Genomic DNA, 23950 nt, shown 5'->3' with positions numbered 1-23950 from the left:
AGTTGGACGAGATTCCAGTGTTCATTTGTGAGCTTAGACAGTAACTTTCAGCAGTGTATTCAACCATGGAGGTCATCATCGCTAAGACCGATCATTTACTTACCCAATACCCATACCTGTGCATTTTCCAGTAGAGATCGTGAGACAGCGATTCCTTCCCACCCCAGACCAGAATTGGTAACGACAGCTGTACAGCCTGAAATCAGCAACTCAAAAGGGACTCGGGATTAGTCTGGGACCTTCTGGGATCTGTTGATAATGCATTTGCAGCTGGGTAGCCTGAATCACCAGATTTTAACCAAACCATTTTAAATAGAAAAATAAACTGAAAATGCCGAAAAGTCAAAAGTGTCTGATAAGAGTTTCCGCGCTGACCGCAGCAATAAACAGCATTCAGCCTAGGGTTAGACATTAAACCACAAAACTGGAGTCAAGATAGTTAGCTGAAGTGGAATGAACTGTAAAATTGAGAACATTTCCTGAACCATTGTCAGAAAATGTTTAACTTGGCAACATTCCTACTTTTGATTGTGTTCTGTACTATTTACAAATTAAATTGAAAAAGTGGTGTGCAGAACTCCTGCTTATTCAGAAGTGTAAAGATTAAGGGCGAGAAGTTGAAGTCATTTGCGCCTCCCATTAGTGCCCTCGGGAGCAAATGAGTTTGCGACCGGATCCGGCGCTATTAACGACTCCCGCCATATCCAGCGCCTGGAGATTGTGATGTCACCGCCGTGCGCATCGCCCCGCTTGCGCCCCGGCCCCGAAATTGACTTTCGCCTCCCGTTGCAGCGTCGGGCGAAAGCACAGACAGCTACAGGAGGCGCTTCTCGGGCGCCGGCTGCTACCGGGGTGAAAATTAACGGTGAGGTGGCCGACTTAAAACTTACTGTACTTTTCCGGCACCTGACCTAGTTTCTTCGCGGGATTGTGGCTGCGATCGCTCAGCCTGGCACTCTGCACTCAGCTTGAGTGCTGGGCTCCCTTTAATTGAGGGTAGGGTCCCTCGGACGCAGCAGCGCTGTGTGGCGTCCGCCCCATTACGGCCCCTGGAAGGAACGCCACTTCCGTCCGGAGGCGGTAACCCGAATTTTTCGCGAGGGGCGGGACTTCCGCGCCTGCCTCTAAGTCTCTCGCCTCCCGAATGTTACTGCCCCCCAAGCGGGGCGATACTGAATTTTTAGGCCTAAGATTCATTGTCTGTCAGATTTGCTCGTAGCACCATCTTGTGGACTGCCATAGCTTTAGCACAAAATAAGAACCCGACAACAATTGTAATGATAGTTCTGCCATAAGATGGCATCAGCATTACATTAGAGTTAGGTAGATATTTTTGAACACTAATTAATGCCACTCCTTATTATTTGTGTCAGAACAACACTTAAAAAGTAATTTATTTTGTGGACTGCTCTGAGATATTCAGTGTGATGAGACACAATATAAATGCAAATATGTTCCTATTTGCCAAATGCATAATAGCTGTATTCCCATAAAGAAATGCTGGGTGGTGATGAGGTGCCTCCACATTCACAGGGAGGCAAAAATAGAGGGAGGAGTGAGAGAGAGTGTCCCCCTGACCCCGACTGCTTTTGACACATCTCCGAGTGCCTAGTTTCAGAATGGTAATGTGAAGGCCACCCCAAAAATAAAAATAAAAGACACTGGCTGCAAATCTGGTGCCAACTGTGTTCGTGTTTGAATTGTGGTGTAAATATTGAATTATCAGCGGATTAGTCCTGTACTTGCAGCAGGCGCAAAGTTTATGGTGCAGTAATATGCAAATGTTTTTGAATTATGCAAATAATTTCTGTCACGCTTGGACAAAAACAAAGGGTGCCCCTCGCCCCGATTGGGCGGTAACCTTCCGGGGTCGGAACTTTTATCGTCCCGGCCTGGAAGTCCCGCCCCCGATTTGGGCCGTGCGCCCCGGAAACGAGGTGGGGCACTGTCTCCAGCACTCCGCCTCATTGGAGGGGTGCTCCGGGACAGCAGCATGGCATCGATGTGCTCCAACGCCCCTCCCCTTCAGTTCAAAGGGAGGGCCGCAGCGCACTCTGCAGGCTCTATGGTGGCCGCCACTGGGCCATCAGGGACGCTATCGACCGGGCCAGTGGCCCAGCACCCAAAACAAAGTGCCAAGCTGCATGATGATTGCCCGGTTGACGCAAGGGCCGCCATTGTCCGGCTGACCAAGAGTCTACTAGCATAAACCAACCTTGCCACAGTTCCCATGGGTAAAACTACCACTGAGGAAAATCTGGCCTATTATCCACCCCTTTGCAAATTTTGGCTTAATTCAGGATTTCCAGTGGTTTCTGTAGAGTTCTCAACTCTAGAACATATTCACACGAGGCATATACTGCAGACAAGGTCACTCATGACCTGCACCTTTATTCCCCGGACTACAGAGTGCTGGGCCTGCATGGAACCTCCCTTTAAGTACCTGGCTGACCAGGTAAGAAGTGTCTCCCACAAGTTCACCCCCTGTGGTCAAGGTGTGTATTTCACAGATGTATACAGTGTACAGTGTTGTTACATATTGGTTACAGTTATGTGAAGGTTACAAACATGACATCACCTCCCCCCCAAAGTCTTTGGGTCAAAGATTGAGTCTTTCAGGCGGTCGACGCTCTCTCGTGGAGCGCTGCAGTTGTGGCTCTGGTGGTTGAGCCGTGGCATGTGTCTCATCGCCTGAGTTGGTTCCGGCCTGTCCGGGCTGGCCGCAGGGACTGTGCATGCTGTTGACTGTCCTTGTTGCTTGTTCACTGGCAGTGGTGTGGTTGACATCCTATGGTCTATTTCAGGTTCCTCCGTGTCCATGCTGAACCTTTGCTTTACCTGGTCCAGATGTTTGCGGCATATCTGCCCATTGTTTAGTCTGACCACTATGACCCTATTTCTCTCTTTACCAATTTCAGTGCCCTCAAGCCACTTGGGTCCTAGTGCATGGTTAAGCACAAATACCGGGTCATCCATTTCTATACGCCGCCCCCTTGAGTTTCGATCATGACACTCGGTTTGAGACTGCCGCTTGCCCTCAACAATGTCTGCCAGGCTTGGGTGAATGAGGGACAGCCGCATTTTGAGCGTGCGTTTCATGAGGAGTTCCGCTGGCGGGACTCCCGTGAGCGAGTGCAGATGGGACCTATAGGCCAGCAGAAGGCGCGATAGGTGGTACTGAAGAGAGGGTCCCTGGATACGTGGCATGCCTTGTTTTATGACTTGGACCACGCGTTCTGCCTGGCCATTGGAAGCCGGCTTGAACGGCGCCGTCCGGACATGTTTAATGCCATTACCCGACATAAACTTCTGGAATTCATGGCTGGTGAAACACGGGCCATTGTCGCTGACCAGAATGTCCGGCAAGCTGTGGGTCGCGAAAACCATGCGCAAACTCTCCACAGTGATGGATATTGTGCACGAGTTTAATATGATGCACTCGATCCATTTCGAGTATGCATTGACTACAATCAAGAACATTTTTACCATGAACGTGGATGCGTGACCATGGCCTGGTGGGCCAGGGCCACGGGCTGAGCGGAGCCTCTCTGGGGGCATTGCCCAGCTGGGCACACGTCGTGCACCTGCGAACCCAGTGTTCCAAATCTGAGTCAATGCCCGGCCACCATACATGTGACCGGGCAATGGCCTTCATTAGCACAATGCCAGGGTGCTCGCTGTGGAGTTCCCTGATTTCTGGGGCATGACCACCTAGCTGCCCCATAGTAGGCAGTCGGCTTGGATGGAGAGTTCATCCATCCATCTCTGAAATGGTCTGACCTCCTCGGGGCACGCCCCGTGTGCGGGCGCCCAATCCCCAGTCAGGACACATTTCTTTATCATGGATAGGAGGGGGTCCCTGTTGGTCCAGAGTTTGATCTGGCGGGCTGTGATGGGGGAGCCTGTGGTGTCAAAAACCTCAACGGCCATGACCATCTCAGTGCTTTGCTCTGCCGCCTCCTCGGTGGTGGCCAGTGGAAGCCTGCTGAGCACGTCAGCGCAATTTTCAGTACCTGGCCTGTGCCGTATGGTGTAGTCATACGCAGCCAGCGTGAGAGCCCATCGCTGTATGCGAGCTGACGCATTGGCATTAACATCCTTGCTGTCGGACAACAGGGATGTTAACGGCTTGTGATCCGTTTCTAACTCGAATGGTCTGCCGAAAAGATACTGGTGCGTCTTTTTCACACCGTAACTGCAAGCAAGTGCTTTCTTTTTAACCATGCCGTACCCACGCTCTGTCTGGGAGAGCAACCTGGAGGCATAAGCCACCGGTTGTAGTCGGCCGTCGTCATTTCCCTGCTGCAATACACACCCAACCCCGTAGGATGATGCATCGCATGTTAAAACTAGTTTTTTTTTTACAGGGGTCATACAACGTTAACAGTTTGTTAGAACAAAGCAGGTTCCGCGCCCTGTTGAAAGCCCGTTCCTGACAGTCTCCCCAGAACCAGCCACAACCCTTATGCAGGAGCACATGTAACGGCTCCAACAATGTGCTTAAGTTAGGCAGGAAGTTCCCGAAATAGTTCAGAAGTCCCAGGAAAGATCGCAACTCCGATGTGTTGCTGTGCCGGGGCGCACGATGGATCGCCTCCGTTTTGGATTCGGTAGGCCGGATCCCGTCTGCGGCAACCCTCCTGCCCAAAAACTCAACCTCTGGGGCCAAAAACACACACTTGGCCTTTTTCAGCCGCAGGCCCATCCGGTCCAGTCGGCGTAGCACCTCTTCCAGGTTGTGTAGGTGTTCCTCGGTGTCTTGACCTGTTATTAGGATGTCGTCTTGCAATACGATTGTGCCGGAAATGGATTTGAGCAAGCTTTCCATGTTTCTCTGGAAGATTGCGGCCACTGAACGAATGCCAAACGGACACCTGTTGTAGATCAATAGCCCCTTGTGCGCGTGATGGTGGTCAGAAGCTTGGATTCTTCAGCCAGTTCCTGAGTCATGTAGGCCGAAGTGAGGTCCAACTTGGTGAACAGCTTGCCACCTGCCAATGTGGCAAAAAGGTCCTCCGCGCTTGGGAGCGGGGATTGGTCCTGCAGCGACACTTGGTTGATGGTGGCTTTGTAGTCACCACAGATCCTGACCGAGCCATCCGCTTTAAGGACAGGAACGATGGGACTTGCCCAGTCGCTGAATTCAACGGGCGAAATTATGCCCTCTCTGAGCAGCCTGTCCAATTCACTTTCAATTTTCTCACGCATCACACACGGCACCGCTCTGGCTTTGTGGTGCACTGGTCTGGCATCCGGGGTGATGTGTATCACTACTTTGGTGCCCTTGAACGTTCCGACACCGGGTTGAAACAGTGACCCGAAATTTTGTAGGACTTGCGAGCATCAACTTCGCTCCACAGACGAAATGGCGTGCACATCTCCCCATTTCCAGTTCATCTCGGCTAGCCAGCTCCTTCCCAAAAGCACGGGGCCATTTCCCGGAACAATCCAGAGTGGCAGGCGGTTCTGTGATCCATTGTGTGTTACCACCAGGTTTGCACTGCCCAGCACTGGGATGATTTCTTTGGTGTACGTGCGTAGCTGCGTGTCAATGCATTTCAGTTTGGGCTCTGTGTGGCCAGTCTCTCAAATTGTTGGACACTCATAAGGGACTGGCTGGTTCCCGTATCTAGCTCCATGCGCCATTCACTAAAACTTTCATCATCATGGGTGGCGCTTTAGTGCTGCGGACGTCAACCACATGAACCCTCTGAACCTCAGCATCCATGGCTTGGCCCCAGGCCTCATCCTGCATTGCAGACCCCTCGTCTGATTCCTCTGTTTCATAGATTAGCCTCGCTGCAGCTTTTTTGCACATTGTAGCCAAATGTCCTCTGGCATTACAATTCCTGCAGGTGAACTGCTGGAACTTGCAGCTTTTAGCAGTATGTCCACCCCCGCATCTCCAGCATTGGCTGAGATTGTTGTTCACAAAGGGGCTGTTACCAGGCATTCCTCTCTGATTGTCCCCTTAGTTGTTTCTAAGCACTCTGATGGTGGGTGTCAATTGGCCCATCACGGGACGCATTGTTCCTCTTGATGGCATGAACTGCCGACCCTCCTGCCATTGTCTCTGTTGCTGTCCCACCCTAGAGCCCTGTTGCTGCCTGGGCAGTGTTCAATTGCCCTTGCCCTTGCCCTTGCCTGCCTGCCTGGGTGGTGTCGAATTACCCTTGTCTGCCTGCGGGGTTCTGTATCACTTTTATAACATTAACTCCCTGGTTCATCGCAATGTAAAAACCAGGGCTGCTGGCGTAAATTATCTTGGTCTCCTCTTCCCTCGCCAAGAAGGTCTGAGCTATCAAAGCTGCCCTTTCCAAAGTCAAGTCCTTGTCCTCAATAAGCTTCCTGAAAATACCAGCATGACTAATGCCCTCAATGAAAAAATCCCTTAACATCTCCCCGCTGCAGGCGTCTGTGAACTTACAGAAGCTGGCCAAGCGCCTCAGGTCTGCAACGAAGTCCGAGATGTTTTGCCCTTCCCGACGCCGGTGTGTGTAGAACCGGTGCCGAGCCATGTGTACGCTGCTCGCCGGTTTCAGATGTTCGCTGATCAGCTGGCTGAGCTCTTCGAAGGACTTGTCGGCCGGCTTGAGAGGTGAAAGCAGGTCTTTCATCAACACGTACGTTTTTGTCCCGCAGCTTGTCAGTAGATGCGCCCTCCGCTTGTCAGCTGCTTCCACTCCCAGCCAGTCCTTTGTGACAAAAGTCTGCTGGAATCGCTCCACAAAATCATCCCAGTCCTCACCCACACAGTAACGTTCCTCTGTGCTACCAGTGGCTATCTTTGTGGTTCAGTGATTCCCGTTTCTCGTCGCCAGATGTAGAGTTCTCAACTCTAGAACATATTCACACGAGGCATATACTGCAGACAAGGTCACTCATGACCTGCACCTTTATTCCCCGAACCACGGAGTGCTGAGTCTGCGTGGAACCTCCCTTTAAGTACCTGGCTGACCAGGTAAGGAGTGTCTCCCACTAATTCACCCCCTGTGGTCAAGGTGTGTATTTCACAGTTGTATACAGTGTACAGTGTTGTTACATATTGGTTACAGTTATGTGAAGGTTACAAACATGACAGTTTCTGACACAGCCTGTCCACTGGTGACATACTTGTCTATTACATACCTTTGCGGTTTTGTTCCTGAACACATTGGTGAATAATTTACCATTGTCTTGAGGTTCCCAAGGCCTTGATGGCCTGACACCATGCACTTCTAAACAAGTTATCCTCAGATGGTCTTCCATCAAAGCTTTGCCATTACTATCCAGTTCCTTTGCAAATTGCTCTATCTATGCTATAGTTGGTTGTTGATCCTCTGGACCTTTTTTCTCCACTGTTGGTCAATGAGCTTTTTAGGCATTGCGAGATCTGAATCGTGACCTATGACTAGGGTTGCTGTACTCTTTCCCACTCTGTTTCACCCGAATATCAATGAACTCTTACATAGAAACATAGAAAATAGGTGCAGGAGTAGGCCATTCGGCCTTTCTAGCCTGCACCGCCATTCAATGAGTTCATGGCTGAACATTCAACTTCAGTACCCCATTCCTGCTTTCTCGCCATACCCCTTGATCCCCCTAGTAGTAAGGACCTCATCTAACTCCTTTTTGAATATATTTAGTGAATTGGTCTCAACAACTTTCTGTGGTAGAGAATTCCACAGGTTCACCACTCTCTGGGTGAAGAAGTTCCTCCGCATCTCGGTCCTAAATGGCTTACCCCTTATCCTTAGACTGTGACCTCTGGTTCTGGACTTCCCCAACATTGGGAACATTCTTCCTGCATCTAACCTGTCTAACCCCATCAGAATTTTAAATGTTTCTATGAGGTCCCCTCTCATTCTTCTGAACTGCAGTGAATACAAGCCCAGTTGATCCAGTCTTTCTTGATAGGTCAGTCCCGCTATCCCGAGAATCAGTCTGGTGAACCTTCGCTGCACTCTCTTAATAGCAAGAATGTCCTTCCTCAGGTTAGGAGACCAAAACTGTACACAATACTCCAAGTGTGGCCTCACCAATGCCCTGTACAACTGTAGCAACACCTCCCTGCCCCTGTACTCAAATCCCCTTGCTATGAAGGCCAACATGCCATTTTCTTTCTTAACCGCCTGCTGCACCTGCATGCCAACCTTCAATGACCGATGTACCATGACACCCAGGTCTCTTTGCACCTCCCCTTTTCCTAATCTGTCACCATTCAGATAATAATCTGTCTCTCTGTTTTTATCACCAAAGTGGATAACCTCACATTTATCCACATTATACTTCATCTGCCATGCATTTGCCCACTCACCTAACCTATCCAAGTCACTCTGCAGCCTCACAGCATCCTCCTCGCAGCTCACACTGCCACCCAACTTAGTGTCATCCGCAAATTTGGAGATACTACATTTAATCCCCTCATCTAAATCATTAATGTACAGTGTAAACAGCTGGGGCCCCAGCACAGAACCTTGCGGTACCCCACTAGTCACTGCCTGCCATTCTGAAAAGTACCCATTTACTCCTACTCTTTGCTTCCTGTCTGACAACCAGTTCTCAATCCATGTCAGCACACTACCCCCAATCCCATGTGCTCTAACTTTGCACATCAATCTCTTGTGTGGGACCTTGTCGAACGCCTTCTGAAAGTCCAAATATACCACATCAACTGGTTCTCCCTTGTCCACTCTACTGGAAACATCCTCAAAAAATTCCAGAAGATTTGTCAAGCATGATTTCCCTTTCACAAATCCATGCTGACTTGGACCTATCATGTCACCGCTTTCCAAATGCACTGCTATGACATCCTTAATAATTGATTCCATCATTTTACCCACTACCGATGTCAGGCTGACCGGTCTATAATTCCCTGTTATCTCTCTCCCTCCTTTTTTAAAAAGTGGGGTTACATTGGCTACCCTCCACTCGATAGGAACTGATCCAGAGTCAATGGAATGTTGGAAAATGACTGTCAATGCATCCACTATTTCCAAGGCCACCTCCTTAAGTACTCTGGGATGCAGTCCATCAGGCCCTGGGGATTTATCGGCCTTCAATTCCATCAATTTCCCCAACACAATTTCCCAGCCAATAAGGATTTCCCTCAGTTCCTCCTCCTTACTAGACCCCCCGACCCCTTTTATAACCGGAAGGTTGTTTGTGTCCTCCTTTGTGAATACCGAACCAAAGTACTTGTTCAGTTGGTCCGCCATTTCTTTGTTCCCCGTTATGACTTCCCCTGATTCTGACTGCAGGGGACCTACGTTTGTCTTTACTAACCTTTTTCTCTTTACATATCTATAGAAAGTTTTGCAATCCGTCTTAATGTTCCCTGCAAGCTTCTTCTTATACTCCATTTTCCCTGCCCTAATCAAACCCTTTGTCCTCCTCTGCTGAGTTCTAAATTTCTCCCAGTCCCCAGGTTCGCTGCTATTTCTGGCCAATTTGTATGCCACTTCCTTGGCTTTAATACTATCCCTGATTTCCCTTGATAACCACGGTTGAGCCACCTTCCCTTTTTTATTTTTACGCCAGACAGGAATGTACAATTGTTGTAGTTCATCCATGCGGTCTCTAAATGTCTGCCATTGCCCATCCACAGTCAACCCCTTAAGTATCATTCGCCAATCCATCCCAGCCAATTCACGCCTCATACCTTCAAAGTTAGCCTTCTTTAAGTTAATCAACATCCAGCAGTATCCATTCTTCCTTCTGTGCACAGAACCTATAGTCTTCTCACAGTTTAATAGCTGAATTGTTACACCATGATCTCTGTGCTCTTTGGGTCCTTGACCATCTTTGTTTCCTTAAATTCTTCAAAGGCACAGTTTCTTCATGTCTCTCTCAAATCTAACAAATCATTTTTATTCCTTACCATTGATGTATCCACCCTTAGTTCCTCTTTGTCTATTAATATTCCTGGCCTCTCTAGCTCCTCTGATCTTAAATAGAATTCCTACATTGCCCACATCTTTCGGGAGGTGGGTTTCCTGTTTCACTCCAAACAGTTGCTTTCCCTAACAGAGCTATCTTTAAAACTTGTGTCCATCTCAGAAGTTCTTCTAACATTTCTGTCACACGTGGGAAAGAACAAAAAACTTGTCATCTGCCAGGTCTCTCACTTCCAGCTTCCAGCTGCTCTCCATCACAACCTTTCTTATTTCTTTACATTCCTGTTTTAGTAAATTATGTCCAATTCAATATAAGAATAAAAGTGTAATTTAGTAATTGTCAGTAATCTAAATGTCTATCTCTTTTTCAAGAAATATTTGCCTTATGTTTTACAGATTACTTTAATTGCATTCAGCAGTACATTTCATGTCGGCCTTCTTCCCCTTGTTTTCCCCTTCCAGACAGGCGATATGAAGGACTGGTTTGTGGGTCGTAGCAATGCACAAGGAGTAGACCTCAACAGAAATTTTATCAATTTAGACCGGATAATCTACATGTATGAAAAGGAAGGAGGGCCCAATAACCATCTTCTGAAAAATATAAAGCTTTCTGTGGACAAAAACACAAAGGTAGGAGGGTGACTACAGGATTCTGGAACAAAATGGCCCCATTCACTGCTGCCGAGCAACCAGTAGCTGCCATTTGAATGCTCATAATTTGTCCCAGTGCTTTATTCATATGTTGTCTTGTATAAAATTATCAAGGTAGAAGGATGAACTAGGATAGTATTCCCCAATTTTTCTTTTTTAAAAACACGTATACATACACACACAAAATAGCCACAAAAGGCACTCCTGGCCAGAATTGTTGCTTTCCGGCAGCAATGCTTACGAAATTTTGGGCCCATAGTGCCTGATTGTTCCATCCATTTGTTTAAGTAGACAGTAGAATGGGATGCAGGCCTGTGATATCCTGACCAGCACCCACTGTGAGCATCCTTTCTAGGAACTGGCTCAAGTGTCTCCTACCTACTTGGAGATATACATGTTTTTGTAGAGTACTTTATGGCTAATATTTTGTGTCCCCATTTTCCTCCAGCACCACTGGGGTGCTTTAGGTTGCGCTGGAGGCCTGTGTATGTTCCAGAACAGTTCCATTGATTTCCACAAGAGTTGGTTTTCCAACGTGACCTGGGTGCTTCTCGAGCTCATAAAACTCACTCGTGCTTGGTTACTGCTACATCTTCAGCCAGGAATGGTTTTTCATAGCTGACAAAAACTTCAGTTAGGCCTACTGGATAGTTTGATGCATTGGCTTCTATCCAAATGAAAAGAGCTGCTGTGGGATTCAAGTGAACAAGTCCTGTAACCTGTGTCATTGGAGGGGCAAGTAAACTGTAAATGGTAAAACTTTTAAAAGGAATTAGAGGAGCAGAGGGACTTTGAGCTTCAGATGTACATATCTTTAAAAGTGGGTGGACAAGTTGATAAAGCCATCAAAAAGCAAACCAGGACCCTGGCTGTTATAAATAGGGGTATAAGAACATAAGAACATAAGAAATAGGAACAGGAGTAGGCCATACGGCCCCTCGAGCCTGCTCCGCCATTCAATAAGATCATGGCTGATCCGATCATGGACTCAGCTCCACTTCCCTGCCCGCTCCCCATAACCCCTTATCCCCTTATCGATTAAGAAGCTGTCTTTTTCTGTCTTAAATTTATTTCATGTCCCAGCTTCCACAGCTCTCCGAGGCAGAGGCACTCCGATTTTTTTGTTGACTACAGGGTCTACTGCATGGTGTGAGTTTCCCTCATTTCTCTTACTGCTATTGCAGTTGGGCCTGCCATCAGTGGCAGTGCTTTATTGCAGGCTGATTTTATATTGTTCTCATGCTGTGCTACTGCCAACGTGTGGGTCCCATACAGCCAGCGGCATCAGCAAAGTGAACTTGCTGGAGTCCGGCAGTTGGGAAAATCCACTTTCCATGCTCAGGATCCTGTGGCACCAGTACAGCATACTAACAATATAAAAGCAAACACTAACATAATAAGCATGATGGGAAAATCAACGGCAAGATAGAAGTTACTGGGTCTCCTACAGTGATTTATTGCTGTAACTGGTTCACTGAACTTATTGTACTCCCCTTTCTTCTTGCCTTGGGTCTATACAGGCCAATAATATGCGGTTTACACATTATATACTGTCGCTATGCTGATAAAAGTGCACAAGTATGGAAAGTTGCCCTGAATTTTTATGATAATGTATATGATTGAGTGAGAAGTAAACAGTATTACTTTGTTTCTTTTTATAGTATGTACTGTGCTTATTCGGGTTTGAATTTGTTCCCAAACAGTCCACTAGGTGGGGCATTTGCTTTCTGTTCATCACAAGCCACAAATCTTCCTTCCTCTCAGAGGTGAAGTCACAGACTCTTCTGGCTGTAAGACGATATTGTGAAGCTGAGTGGCTGGGAATAGTAGGAAATCTCTGGTTTAAAAAAATAATGCCACAAACACAAGTATGGATTGAAAGTACATAGAACCAAGATATTGAGAGCAACAGATCCAAACTTGGGTTCACCTTCGTATTGTGTGTATGTGGGAGTATTTTCTTTACTGCCCATACTTCGGGATCTTGTGTAAATGTGTGATACATTATTGTACTGAGAGAGTCTTATTCCTGCAGCTCGCGCCAGAGACCAAAGCTATCATTCACTGGATCGTGGATATTCCATTTGTTCTCTCAGCAAATCTTCATGGTGGCGACGTTGTAGCGAACTACCCATACGACGAGACGCGCAGTGGTAAATACAAAAGAAAACTGATGAAAAATGATGTTTGCTGAGCGTATATAGGGCATAAAATGAACAAAGTAAAGTCAACATGTCAGTTTCTCTGAGGATTGCCAACTTTATGTCATACAGCAGCAGGCAGGCAGGGCAGCGAGGTAGGACCCTACTCTGTTGCGAGGTAGGACCCTACTCTGTTGCGAGGGGCAGATGAGGGAGTAAATAATATCAAGCGAAGTTAACGACTCCCGCCATATTAGGCAGGAGTTTAGCGGCGGCGCTACAGCTTTGCGCCCTGATCTCCTGCACCCGGAGATCATGCCAACATCACCGCAAGCATCGCCCCGTTAGCACCCCGGCCCCGAAATGGACTTTTGCTCTCTGCAGCAGCGACGGGCGAAAGCGCCAATAGCTGGTGGAGGCACGGATCGGGCAGCTGGCCACTACCGGGGTGAAAATTAAAAGTGAGGTGGCTAAGTCAAACATAATAAAAAAAACTTACCTTCGTTTTCCCACTGATCCGATTTCTTCTCCGGGTTCTGGCCGCGGTTGCTCAGCCCGGCACTCTGCTTGCATGTCGGGGCTGATCGCGTGGCACCCCTACTCCATGGTGGTCCGGGTAGGTCCATTTTTCTTCTGCAGAGTTGGCAGCATGGGACCTTCCCTTTAAGTGAGGGAAAAGCCCCTCGGACTCGGCAGCGCTGCACGGCCCGTTAGCGCCCCAGGAAGGAAGTGGAGCGCTTGATTTAGCATGCCACCTCCTTTCGGGGGCGGTGACCCAAATTTCTTGAGAGGAGCAGGGCATCTGCGCCTGTTCATGCCTCCCGATTGTTACCGCCCCCAAACGTATCAATTTTTTTTGCCCAAAATTTTGAAAACAAAACTTGTCTTGCCTGTGTTAAAAGTAAAGTGATGGGGAGTGTCAGTGAATTTACATACCTGATGACCCTTAGCCAGTGGTTTAAAAAAAAAACTCAGACATTTCATGTTGGTGAAAGTGATCGCTTAATGAAATTGACAAATACTTTTAACACGCTTTTCTGGACATTGTTATTTTAAAAGTATCATATACAGAGAAAGACAAATGGGAAACTTTGGCTATATGCTTGAAATCCATCGCACTACAAAATATTAGTTTTTGTTTAAAAATATATCATTCATTGTTTTCTCATTCTCCTTTTTCCCCCATGTCACACAAACTCTGAAAAGTCTCGTTCAGGCTTTACTGGCAGATAATCATTCCTGGTATCAAACCAATTATTTTTCCAGCCATTAAGATCAAGTGTCAAGGAAGGGGGGGCAGTCAGGGGAGAGAAGAAAAATCCTGAGAATCTGGGTCACAATGCAGTCCAGTCCTAACATTTTTTTCAACCGACCAAAATAATTGCTCAGGTATAAATGTTGACATCAAACTGCAGTGAAGGAGAATTCTGATAGATTATCCGGGATTGGCCAGGTGTAGTAACCTAGCAAATGAACATGCTAGCTCAAAGCTAGCAAGCAACTTGCTTCCTGGGAAAGGGCCTATTCCTCTCTCCTGCATGCTGTGGTATCTTTGATAATAATAGCAGCTTGACCTTGCACAACATGCTAACCAAGGTCAGATGGCATTAAGGATTAGAGTAATTTATATTAAACCCTTAATATGTTGGCACAGTTAGCAATCAGGAATTTAGGGGGAGAAATTCCCCAAAGCCCTGATTGGGGGCGGTAACTGACATGGGGCGGGACCTCCTGTGCCTGGCGTGGATGTCCCTCCTCGGCCGCGAAATTGCGGTTACTGCCCCTCAGTGGAAGTGGAGCACAATCTCGCATGCTCCACTTCTTCTTGGGGCGGGTCCCATGGCAATGCTGGGGCGCGATTGGCAGCGCTACAAAGATGCTCCACGTAGCCCTGACGAAGTTCAACGCCCCTCCCCCTTCGCTTAAAGGGGAGGGCTGCAGCGCACTCTGCACAGCCTCTGATGGCCTCCACTAGGCCACCAGGGCAGCGTGGTGCCGAGGCCACAGCGCGGCATCCAAAATGGAGTATCGGGCTAATGATGGAGGCCCGGACCATGCACGGGACGAAGAAGTTGGGCCGACCGGTGAATCAGCAAAACCGCCAAGATGGCGGCGCGGGGCGCTCGCGACCTCCCCTTTAACTTCTGCCCGCAAGCGGATGTCGGCCCGGTTCATGACCCACAAGGCTGGCGGTGACACTGCTCATGGCAGCCTTGTGGGCCACAGGGCAAAATCGCTGCCGGGTGCAAAGGTGTCGGTGTGCACCACTCGGGTGGCCACGCACGGTGATGATAAAAATAAAAAGGGGAAGGTGGCTCAACCGTGGCTAACAAGGAAAATGACGGATAGTGTTAAATCCAAGGAAGAGGCATATAAATTGGTGAGAAAAAACAGCAAACCTGAGGACTGGAAGAAAGTTAGAATTCAGCAGAGGAGGACAAAGGGTCTAATTAGGAGGGCGAAAATAAAGTATGAGAGTAAGCTTGCAGGAAACATAAAAACTGACTGCAAAAGCTTCTATAGATACGTGAAGAGAAAAAGATTAGTGAAGACCAACGTAGGTCCTTTGCAGACAGAATCAGGACAATTTATAATGGGGAACAAAGAAATGGCAGACCAATTGAACAAATACTTTGGATCTGTCTTCACTAAGGAAGACACAAATAGTCTTCCAGAAATACTAGGGATTCGAGGGTCTAGCGAAAAGAAGGAACTGAAGGAAATCCTTATTAGTCAAGAAATTGTGTTGGGGAAATTGATGGGATTGAAGGCCGATAAATCCCCAGGGCCTGATAGACTGTATCCCAGAGTACTTAAGGAAGTGGCCCCAGAAATAGTGGATGCATTGGTGATCATTTTCCAACAGTCTACTGACTCTGGATCAGTTCCTATGGACTGGAGGGTAGCTAATGTAACACCACTTTTTAAAAAAGGAGGGAGAGAGAAAACAGGGAATTATAGACCGATTAGCCTGACATCGGTGGTGAGGAAAATGTTGCAATCAATTATTAAAGATAAAATAGCAGCGCATTTCGAAAGCGGTGACAGGATCGGTCCAAGTCAGCATGGATTTATGAAAGGAAAATCGTGCTTGACAAATCTTCTAGGATTTTTTGAGGATGTAACTAGTAGAGTGGACAAGGGAGAACCAGTGGATATGGTGTATTTGGACTTTCAAAAGGCTTTTGACAAGGTCCCATACAAAAGATTAGTGTGAAAAATTAAAGCACATGGTATTGGGGATAATGTATTGACATGGATAGAGATCTGGTTGGCAGACAGGAAGCAAAGAGTAGGAATAAACGGGTCCTTTTCAGAATGGCAGGCAGTGACTAGTGGGGTACTGCAAGGTTCAGTGCTGGGACTCCAGCTATTTACAATATACATTAATGATTTGGACGAAGGAATTGAATGTAATATCTCCAAGTTTGCAGATGACACTAAGCTGGGTGGTGGTGTGAGCTATGAGGAGGATGTTAAGAGAATGCAGGATGACTTGGACAGGTTGGGTGAGTGGGCAAATGCATGGCAGATTCAGTATAATGTGGATAAATGTGAGGTTATCCACTTTGGTGGCAAAAACAGGAAGACAGAATATTATCTGAATGGTGACAGATTAGGAAAAGGGGAGGTGCAACGAGACCTGGGTGTCATGGTACATCATTGAAGTTTGGCATGCAGATACAACAAGCGGTAAAGAAGGCAAATGGCATGTTGGCCTTCATAGCTAGGGGATTTGAGTATAGGAGCAGGGAGGTCTTACTGCAGTTGTACAGGACCTTGGTGAGGCCACACCTGGAATATTGTGTTCAGTTTTGGTCCCCTAATCTGAGGAAGGACGTTCTTGCTATTGAGGGAGTACAGCGAAGGTTCACCAGATTAATTCCTGGGATGGCAGGACTGACATATTAGGAGAGACTGGATCAACTGGGTTTGTATCCACTGGAGTTTAGAAGAATGAGAGGCGATCTCATAGAAACATATAAAATTCTGACGGGATTGTACATTTTAGAGGCAGGAAGAATGTTCCCGTTGCTGGGGAGTTCCAGAACCAGGGGTCACAGTCTAAGAATAAGGGGTAATCCGAGATGAGGAAAAACTTCTTCACTCAGAGAGTGGTTAACCTGTGGAATTCTCTACTGCAGAAAGTTGTTGAGTCCAGTTCGTTAGAAATATTCAAAAGGGAGTTAGATACGGCCCTTACGGCCAAAGGGATCAAAGGGTATGGAGAGAAAGCAGGAAAGGGCTACTGAGGTTGAATGATCAGCTATGATATTGAATGGCAGTGCAGGCTCGAAGGGCCGAATGGCCTACTCCTGCACCTATTTTCTATGTTTCTATGATATCACCGGTTGCGCAGTGACCCGGGGCACTATCGGCGCGGTGCGGCACTACCATGGCAGTACCTCTGCAAACTCCTGCACAATCTTGTGGGATCTGGTAGCTCCCGCCACCGCTCCCCCACCCCACCCCAGGCGAAAAGTGTTTTGTGCCCTGATAGCACCCAGAGGCGCTGACGAGCATTGCAAAAAGGAGGCAATTTCGACCCATTAGGATTTAGGACTTTTTTTATATCGCTATTAAATTGGAAATCAAATTTCAATTCAGATTATTGAACTGAACTGAACTGACTCCATGACCTAGAAATATGGTTGTGTGTTTCTCAGGCGCTAAATAGCCCCCTAAACCTCCAATATAGCGGCCAGGAAGTGCATGCTCATTATGAACCAGACGTGCCCAATGCTCCTTCTAAGCTGTACGGGTGCACAGCCGCACAGCTGCCTGCTGGTCCTGCACAGCCCGGTGCCGGCTTTTCAAATGTGAAATTCCGTGCACCTTGAATGGGCCGCGCAGCCTGTTAAAGGGTCTGCGCACCCCCCAAAAAACTGGGGGGAACTTTGAATGTGCCCTTTCTGCCATATTGGTAAAGGCCACAAAGTCAGTGTGCAGAGTTACGACTGAAACAGGCATTAGGTCCTTTGCATAGGCAAACAATTTTAACTCAATGACTCATGACAGGGTACAGTTTGATGGGTACCATACACCTCCACTATCTCATCCAAATAGTCATTCTTTATTATGGGTGAGGTTTAAGCTGAAATAAAGTGGGATTTATTTTTTATAATTGTGCACATAATTGTACCTAGAGTTATTTTCCCAGTCTAATTTTAATTTAAATTTTATTTGACAGTTCTGAAGCAGAAGAGGTGGTGAATTGTGTAAAAGCAAACTGCCTAGGAGTTAGCAGTGGTGTTTGTGAAGTCCTTTTTTCCTAATAGGTCCAGATCTCATATCATGAGCCATAGTAGGGTGTGGTGAATTCAGTTTCTCTCATCTAGTGTACACAACTGGACAAATTTCTATGCAAATACAACATAACATTTGTACAGCGAGTTAGGTGAAAGTGAATCAGCTAATTTAGGTTTGCTTACACAGCATAGAAATATTTTACGGCATTTTTAATATTAGGATCAGTGATCATAACTGAGAAATTAAATTTACAATAAAACCATTCATGTTTATTTACAGAGATTGCTTCAAACTTGTTTTGGCAGGTTCTAACCATGAATACAGTGCGAGTCCAGATGACAAGATTTTTAAAAGTCTGGCTGAGGCTTATGCCTCTTTAAACCCAGTCATGTCTAACCCCAATAGACCCCCATGCCGCAAGAGCGATGATGATAGCAGCTTTATTGATGGAACAACCAATGGAGGAGCTTGGTACAATGTTCCAGGGGGTAAGTGAAAATGAAGAACACAGTATTAGACAATGAAATCAAATTCTATCCTGTGTAATAGCTATCTACTGTATACACTTTAACAATCAGCTTTATTGCACTTTGTTACATAACTCATAGAAGAACCAATTATTTTCCTAGTCATTACATATTATCCACACTTAAAAAGAAAGAATTTACATTTATATAATATCTTTCATGCCCTTAGAACATCCCAAAGGACACCACAGCCATGGAATTACTTTCAAATGATCATTATGATGTGGGCAAATGCGGCAGGCAATTTACATACACATTTACAAACAGAAAGTTAAATAAATGGCAAGTTAATCTGCTTTAGAAATGTTGGTTAGGGGATGAATTTAACCAGGCCACCATGAGTATGTCCTCTTTTTTGATATTCATGTCCACTTGATATGGCAGATGGAGCCTCTGTTTAATGTTTCATCTGAAAGATGGCATCTCTGACAATGCAGCAATCCCTCAATACTACAGTGTGCTGTCAGTCTATAATATATACTGAAGTCCTGGACTGGGCTTTGAAGCCACAACCTTCTGACTTGGAGGTGAGAGGGCTATGAACTAAGGTGGTGATTGAACAAAACTGACACATTTAAGATTAAATTTGATGTGGCGGGGTTCCCAATGTTTCTAGAACCTTGGTTGACGGCAGCATCGATTTGAGAATCAGGCATGCTAACCTATTTATGGCTGATTTTCTGAAGCATGCTTTCGAGTAGACCAGGCATAGAGCCTTGCAAAATCTATCCTTATTTGCATATTCGGGTCATAGTTTATAGCAATTACAAAGTTTGTGACTGGTACTGAAGCATTACTCATACCCTGCCTGTCAGCCATTTATTTTGGTCTTTAAGAATAAACCTTCACAATTGTTAATTAAAGTTGCAATCCCAGTAGTCACAATTCTGACACTCACTGGAGCATCCTGAGTTGAGCAAGGATTGGTGGAATACAGGTTTTGTTTGCCTCCTTCCTTATAAATTCCTGATCTTAGCATGATGGAAGCCTGGAGGAGAGGCCAGAGATCTTCTCAGGGAGGGGGTAAACCAAGGGGAAAGGTTTACCTGGTGTCCGCTTGTCTGCCGGTGGTGCTTGGCCCTGAAGGTATAACAGATTGTCTGGGGAGAAGGAAAACATGGAAAACCAGGCTGGAATACTAACTGTTTCCTCAATGGAATATAAATTAAACATCCAGATTGGACTGCGTTAATGAATTTCCTGTTAAGTATTGGAGACAAAATCCTTGGAGCCACTGAAAGATACTTTTACATAACTAGGTATTCTTGTTTTTGTGTGAGGAAAACTAGCTCTTAACTGTCAAGTGCCTGACTCAACTGGGTAATATGGAGACCCAGAGCACTAACACACAAGACTGACTTCCCCCGTTTACTTTTCAGGAGCAGATGGTCTTAATCCGAAAAGTTACTGACTTGGAACATACTCCAGGCTACTTCCAGTTGTTGTAGAATTGTATAGAAATGTAATACTTTCTTAGGTGGGTGCGCCACATTGGCCAGCAATGAATCTTTCGGTCTTTCTTGTATATCACCCGAGTAATATGATACGATATTGGATTAATTTTGCTGTCCGATGCAGAAGGCTGCGTAACCTTTAGAGACACGAGCTTTTGTTTTTAACACTGTTGCATATTGCATGCTACTCCACCAGACCAATCCCTGCCAGACGCAGCAAATCTGCTCAAAATTTACTTCTGGGGAAAGAAGTTTGGAAAGAATAATCTTAGCTGGAAAATGATACTTTTTATACAAGTTTATTGTGATACCATACATTGCTCAAAGTATTTTTGAAAAATAACACAGTATTGCAATTGAGAGCTGCTGAGATTTTTTTCAGTGAGTTTATATTGAGAACTATTCGACTAGATTTTTCACAATTAAATGTTTTGAGAAGGAAACCCAGCAACATAAAAAAGTGCAACAATGTTGGTCTGTAGAACTAACCAATGTATCAGTCACCAAATACATCTATGCCCTATGATTATAGAACTAATGTTTGTGGTTAAGGACATCTGCACGCATTTTAGGAAAGGAAGCAGCAGGATGCTGACAGGACTGGATGTAAGCGAATGTGTTACACTCATAATAAATGGTCAGACTGAGTACTGTGTGTAATGAGAAAGTGACCTTAGCTCCTTTATTAAGATTCCAGAGTGCAGGTACTTCGTGGGTGGCCCGCTTATATACTGTGCTCCTAAGGGATGTTGGGATCCCTTGGGACTCCAACAGGTGGGCCCTCTGGTGGTCAGGTGTGATGCAGGTTACAAAGGCTTAAATACATAACATCACTCCCCCGTGAAGTCAACAGTACACTTATTTACAAGGTGAGACGATCTGGGGCTTTGCGCTCCCTTGTCGATCGTCTCGGTACAAATGCTGGTGTGGGTGGGTTGTTCAGTTCTTTGTTGGGCTGTTGGGCAGTCGGCCTTGCTGGGCTGCTGGGGATGATTTCAGTTTCGTGGTCAACTATGATGTCAGTTGCCACTTGTGTGTGCGTTGGAAGGTCAAAGTTGGTGGTGTCCTCTTGAGGTTGTTCGTAACTGTTGGTGAACCGCAATTTGATTTGGTCCACATGTTTTCTGTGCGTTTGTCCATTGGTCGGTTTGACCTGAACCACCCTACTCCCCTCTTTGGCTGTGACCGTGCCAGTGAACCATTTGGAACCATGCCCATATTGAGCACAAACACAGAATCATTGATCTCAATATTGCGTGACAAATTTGCGCGGTCATGGTACACACTTTGTTGTTGCCGCTTGCCCTCCACGTGATGATGGAGATCAGGGTGGACAAGAGAGAGCCTTGTTTTAAGCGCTCTTTTCATGAGCAGCTCAGCTGGGGGAATCCCGGTGAGTGAGTGGGGTCGGGTGCGGTAGCTGAGCAGCACTCGGGACAACCGGGTCTGCAGGGAGCCTTCCGACACACGTTTCAAGCTTTGCTTGATGGTCTGAACTGCCCGTTCTGCCTGGCCGTTGGATGCGGGCTTGAACGGGGCAGATGTGACATGTTTGATCCCGTTGCGGGTCATAAATTCCTTGAATTCAGCACTGGTGAAACACGGCCCATTGTCGCTGACTAGGACATCAGGCAAGCCGTGCGTAGCAAACATAGCTCGTAGGCTTTCAATGATGGCTGTGGATGTGCTTACAGACATTATTGCACATTCAATCCATTTTGAGTAAGCATCCATGACAGCCAAAAACATTTCGCCTAGGAATGGGCCCGCATAGTCTACATGGATCCTCGACCACTGTTTGGAGGGCCATGACCACAAACTTAGCGGTGCCTCTCTGGGTGCATTGCTCAACTGAGAGCAAGTGTTGCACTGGCGCACGCATGACTCTAAATCTGAGTCGATGCCAGGCCACCATCCGTGAGATCTGGTTATGGCTTTCATCATTACGATGCCTGGGTGGGTGTTGTGCAGTTCGCAAATAAATGTGTCTCTGCCTTTCTTGGGCAAGACTATGCGATTGCCCCACAAAAGACAATCGACCTGCAGGTTCAGCTCATTTTGCGTCTGTGGAACGGCTTAATCACTTCCTGTATCTCCACTGGGACACTGGACCAGCTCCCATGGAGGACACAGTTTTTTTACCAAGGACTGTAAAGGATTCTGGCTGGTCCAGGTCCTGATCTAGCGGGCCGTGATGGGGGATTTCTCATTCTCAAATACCTCCATGACCATGAGCAAGTCCTCTGGCTGTGGCATTTCCACCCCGGTGGTCGGTAGCCGACTGAGCGCATCAGCGCAGTTCTCTCTGCTCAGTCTGTAGTAGATTACATAGTTGTATGCCGATAGCGTGAGTGCCCATCTTTGGATGCGGGCAGAGGCATTGGTATTAATCCCTTTGCTCTCCGAGAATAGTGATATGAGAAACTTGTGGTCAGTTTCAAGCTCGGACTTGAGGCCAAATAAGTACCGGTGCATTTTTTTTACCCCGTAAACGCACGCCATGCTGTAGGCCCTTTCCACCTTGGACAAACTCCTGGATGCATATGCAACTGGTTGCAAAATTCCCGATTCATTAGCCTGTTGTAACACACACCAGATCCCATATGACGACGCATCGCAAGCTAACACCAATCATTTACGTGGGTTATACACGACAAGCAAATTGTTAGAACACAAGAATTTTCTGGCTTTCTTAAAGACAGCCTCTTGTGAATTCCCCCATACCTAGTCGTCTCTCTTGCGCAGTAGCGCATGTAGGGATTCTAGCAGGGTGCTTAACCCAGGTAGGAAATTAAGGAGCCCCAGCTCCGTCACATTCTGTGGTCGCGGCGTGTTCTTGATGGCCTCCGTCTTGGCATCGGTGGGTCTGATGTCGTCTGCTGCGATTCTCCTTCCTAAGAATTTGACGTCCTGTGCCAGGAAAACACACTTCGAGCGTTTCAACCTGAGCCCCATGCGATCCAACCGACTAAGAACCTCCTCCAGATTCTTCAAGTGCTCCATGGTGTCCCGACCTGTAACCAATATGTTGTCCTGGAAGACCACTGTGCAAGGAACTGACTTTAGCAGGCTCTCCATGTTCCGCTGGAAGATCGCTACGGCCGACTGAATCCCGAACGGGCACCGGTTGTAGATAAACAGACCTTTGTGCGTGTTGATGCAGGTGAGGTCTTTCGAAGACTCCTCCAGCTCCTGCGTCATGTAGGCCGAGGTCAGGTCCAGCTTGGTGAACATCTTCCTTCCAGCCAGGGTTGCGAATAGGTCATCTGCCTTGGGCAGCGGGTACTGGTTCTGCAGCGAAAAACGGTTAATCGTTACTTTATAGTCCCCGCAAATTCTAACCGTACCGTCCTCCTTGAGTACCAGAACAATCGGACTGGCCCAGTCGTTGAATTCCACCGGCGCGATGATGCCTTCACGTTGCAGCCTGTCCAGCTCAATTTCCACTTTTTCACGCTTCACGTATGGTACCGCCCAAGCCTTGTGGTGGATGAGTCGCATACTGGGAACCAAATGGATTTGCACTTTCGCCCACAAAAAGCTTCCAATGCCTGGCTTGAATAACGAAGGGAACTTGCTTAGAACCTGGGTACATGTGGTGTCGTCGATGGACGAAAGCGCTCGGATGTCGTCCCAGTTCCAGCGGATTTTCCCCAGCCAGCTTCTGCCAAACAACGTGGGATCATCCCCTGGCACAGTCTACAGCGGGAATTTGTGTACTGCTCCATCATAGGAGACTTTGACTTCAGCACAGCCAATTACAGGTATTAGTTCCTTGGTGTAAGTCCTTAGTTTGGTGTTAATGGGGCTGAGCTTGGCCCTGTGTGCCTTCTTTCCCCACAGCCTATCGAAGGCTGTTTACTCATTATAGACTGACTTGCCCCTGTAAATAGCTCCATAGACACTGGAATACCATTCAGTTCAACTTTTAACATTATTGGTGGGCATTTCGTCGTGAACCTGTGTACCCCGTACACTTCTGCCTCCTCAGTACGAGTTTCCAATTCCGTCTGATCCACTGTGGATCAATCTTTCTCTGCAACGTGGTGGTT

General features: G+C 46.9%; 1 protein-coding gene across 1 annotated transcript in view; it reads left to right on the top strand.

The window, feature by feature from the left end:
• cpe (carboxypeptidase E) overlaps window positions 1-23950 on the top strand; it is a 155722-nt gene that overhangs the window by 82617 nt on the left and 49155 nt on the right. Inside the window, exons 3-5 of the mRNA XM_070864333.1 lie at window positions 10338-10505; window positions 12562-12679; window positions 18223-18405. Of these exons, the coding sequence (XP_070720434.1) occupies window positions 10338-10505; window positions 12562-12679; window positions 18223-18405 (469 nt within the window). The remainder of the gene's footprint in view (window positions 1-10337; window positions 10506-12561; window positions 12680-18222; window positions 18406-23950) is intronic.

Source organism: Pristiophorus japonicus, chromosome 2 (assembly GCF_044704955.1).
Source record: "Pristiophorus japonicus isolate sPriJap1 chromosome 2, sPriJap1.hap1, whole genome shotgun sequence".
NCBI classification, from domain to species: domain Eukaryota; kingdom Metazoa; phylum Chordata; class Chondrichthyes; family Pristiophoridae; genus Pristiophorus; species Pristiophorus japonicus.
Note: the sequence above shows the minus strand (reverse complement) of the source record. Positions and strands in the feature narration are given on the sequence as shown.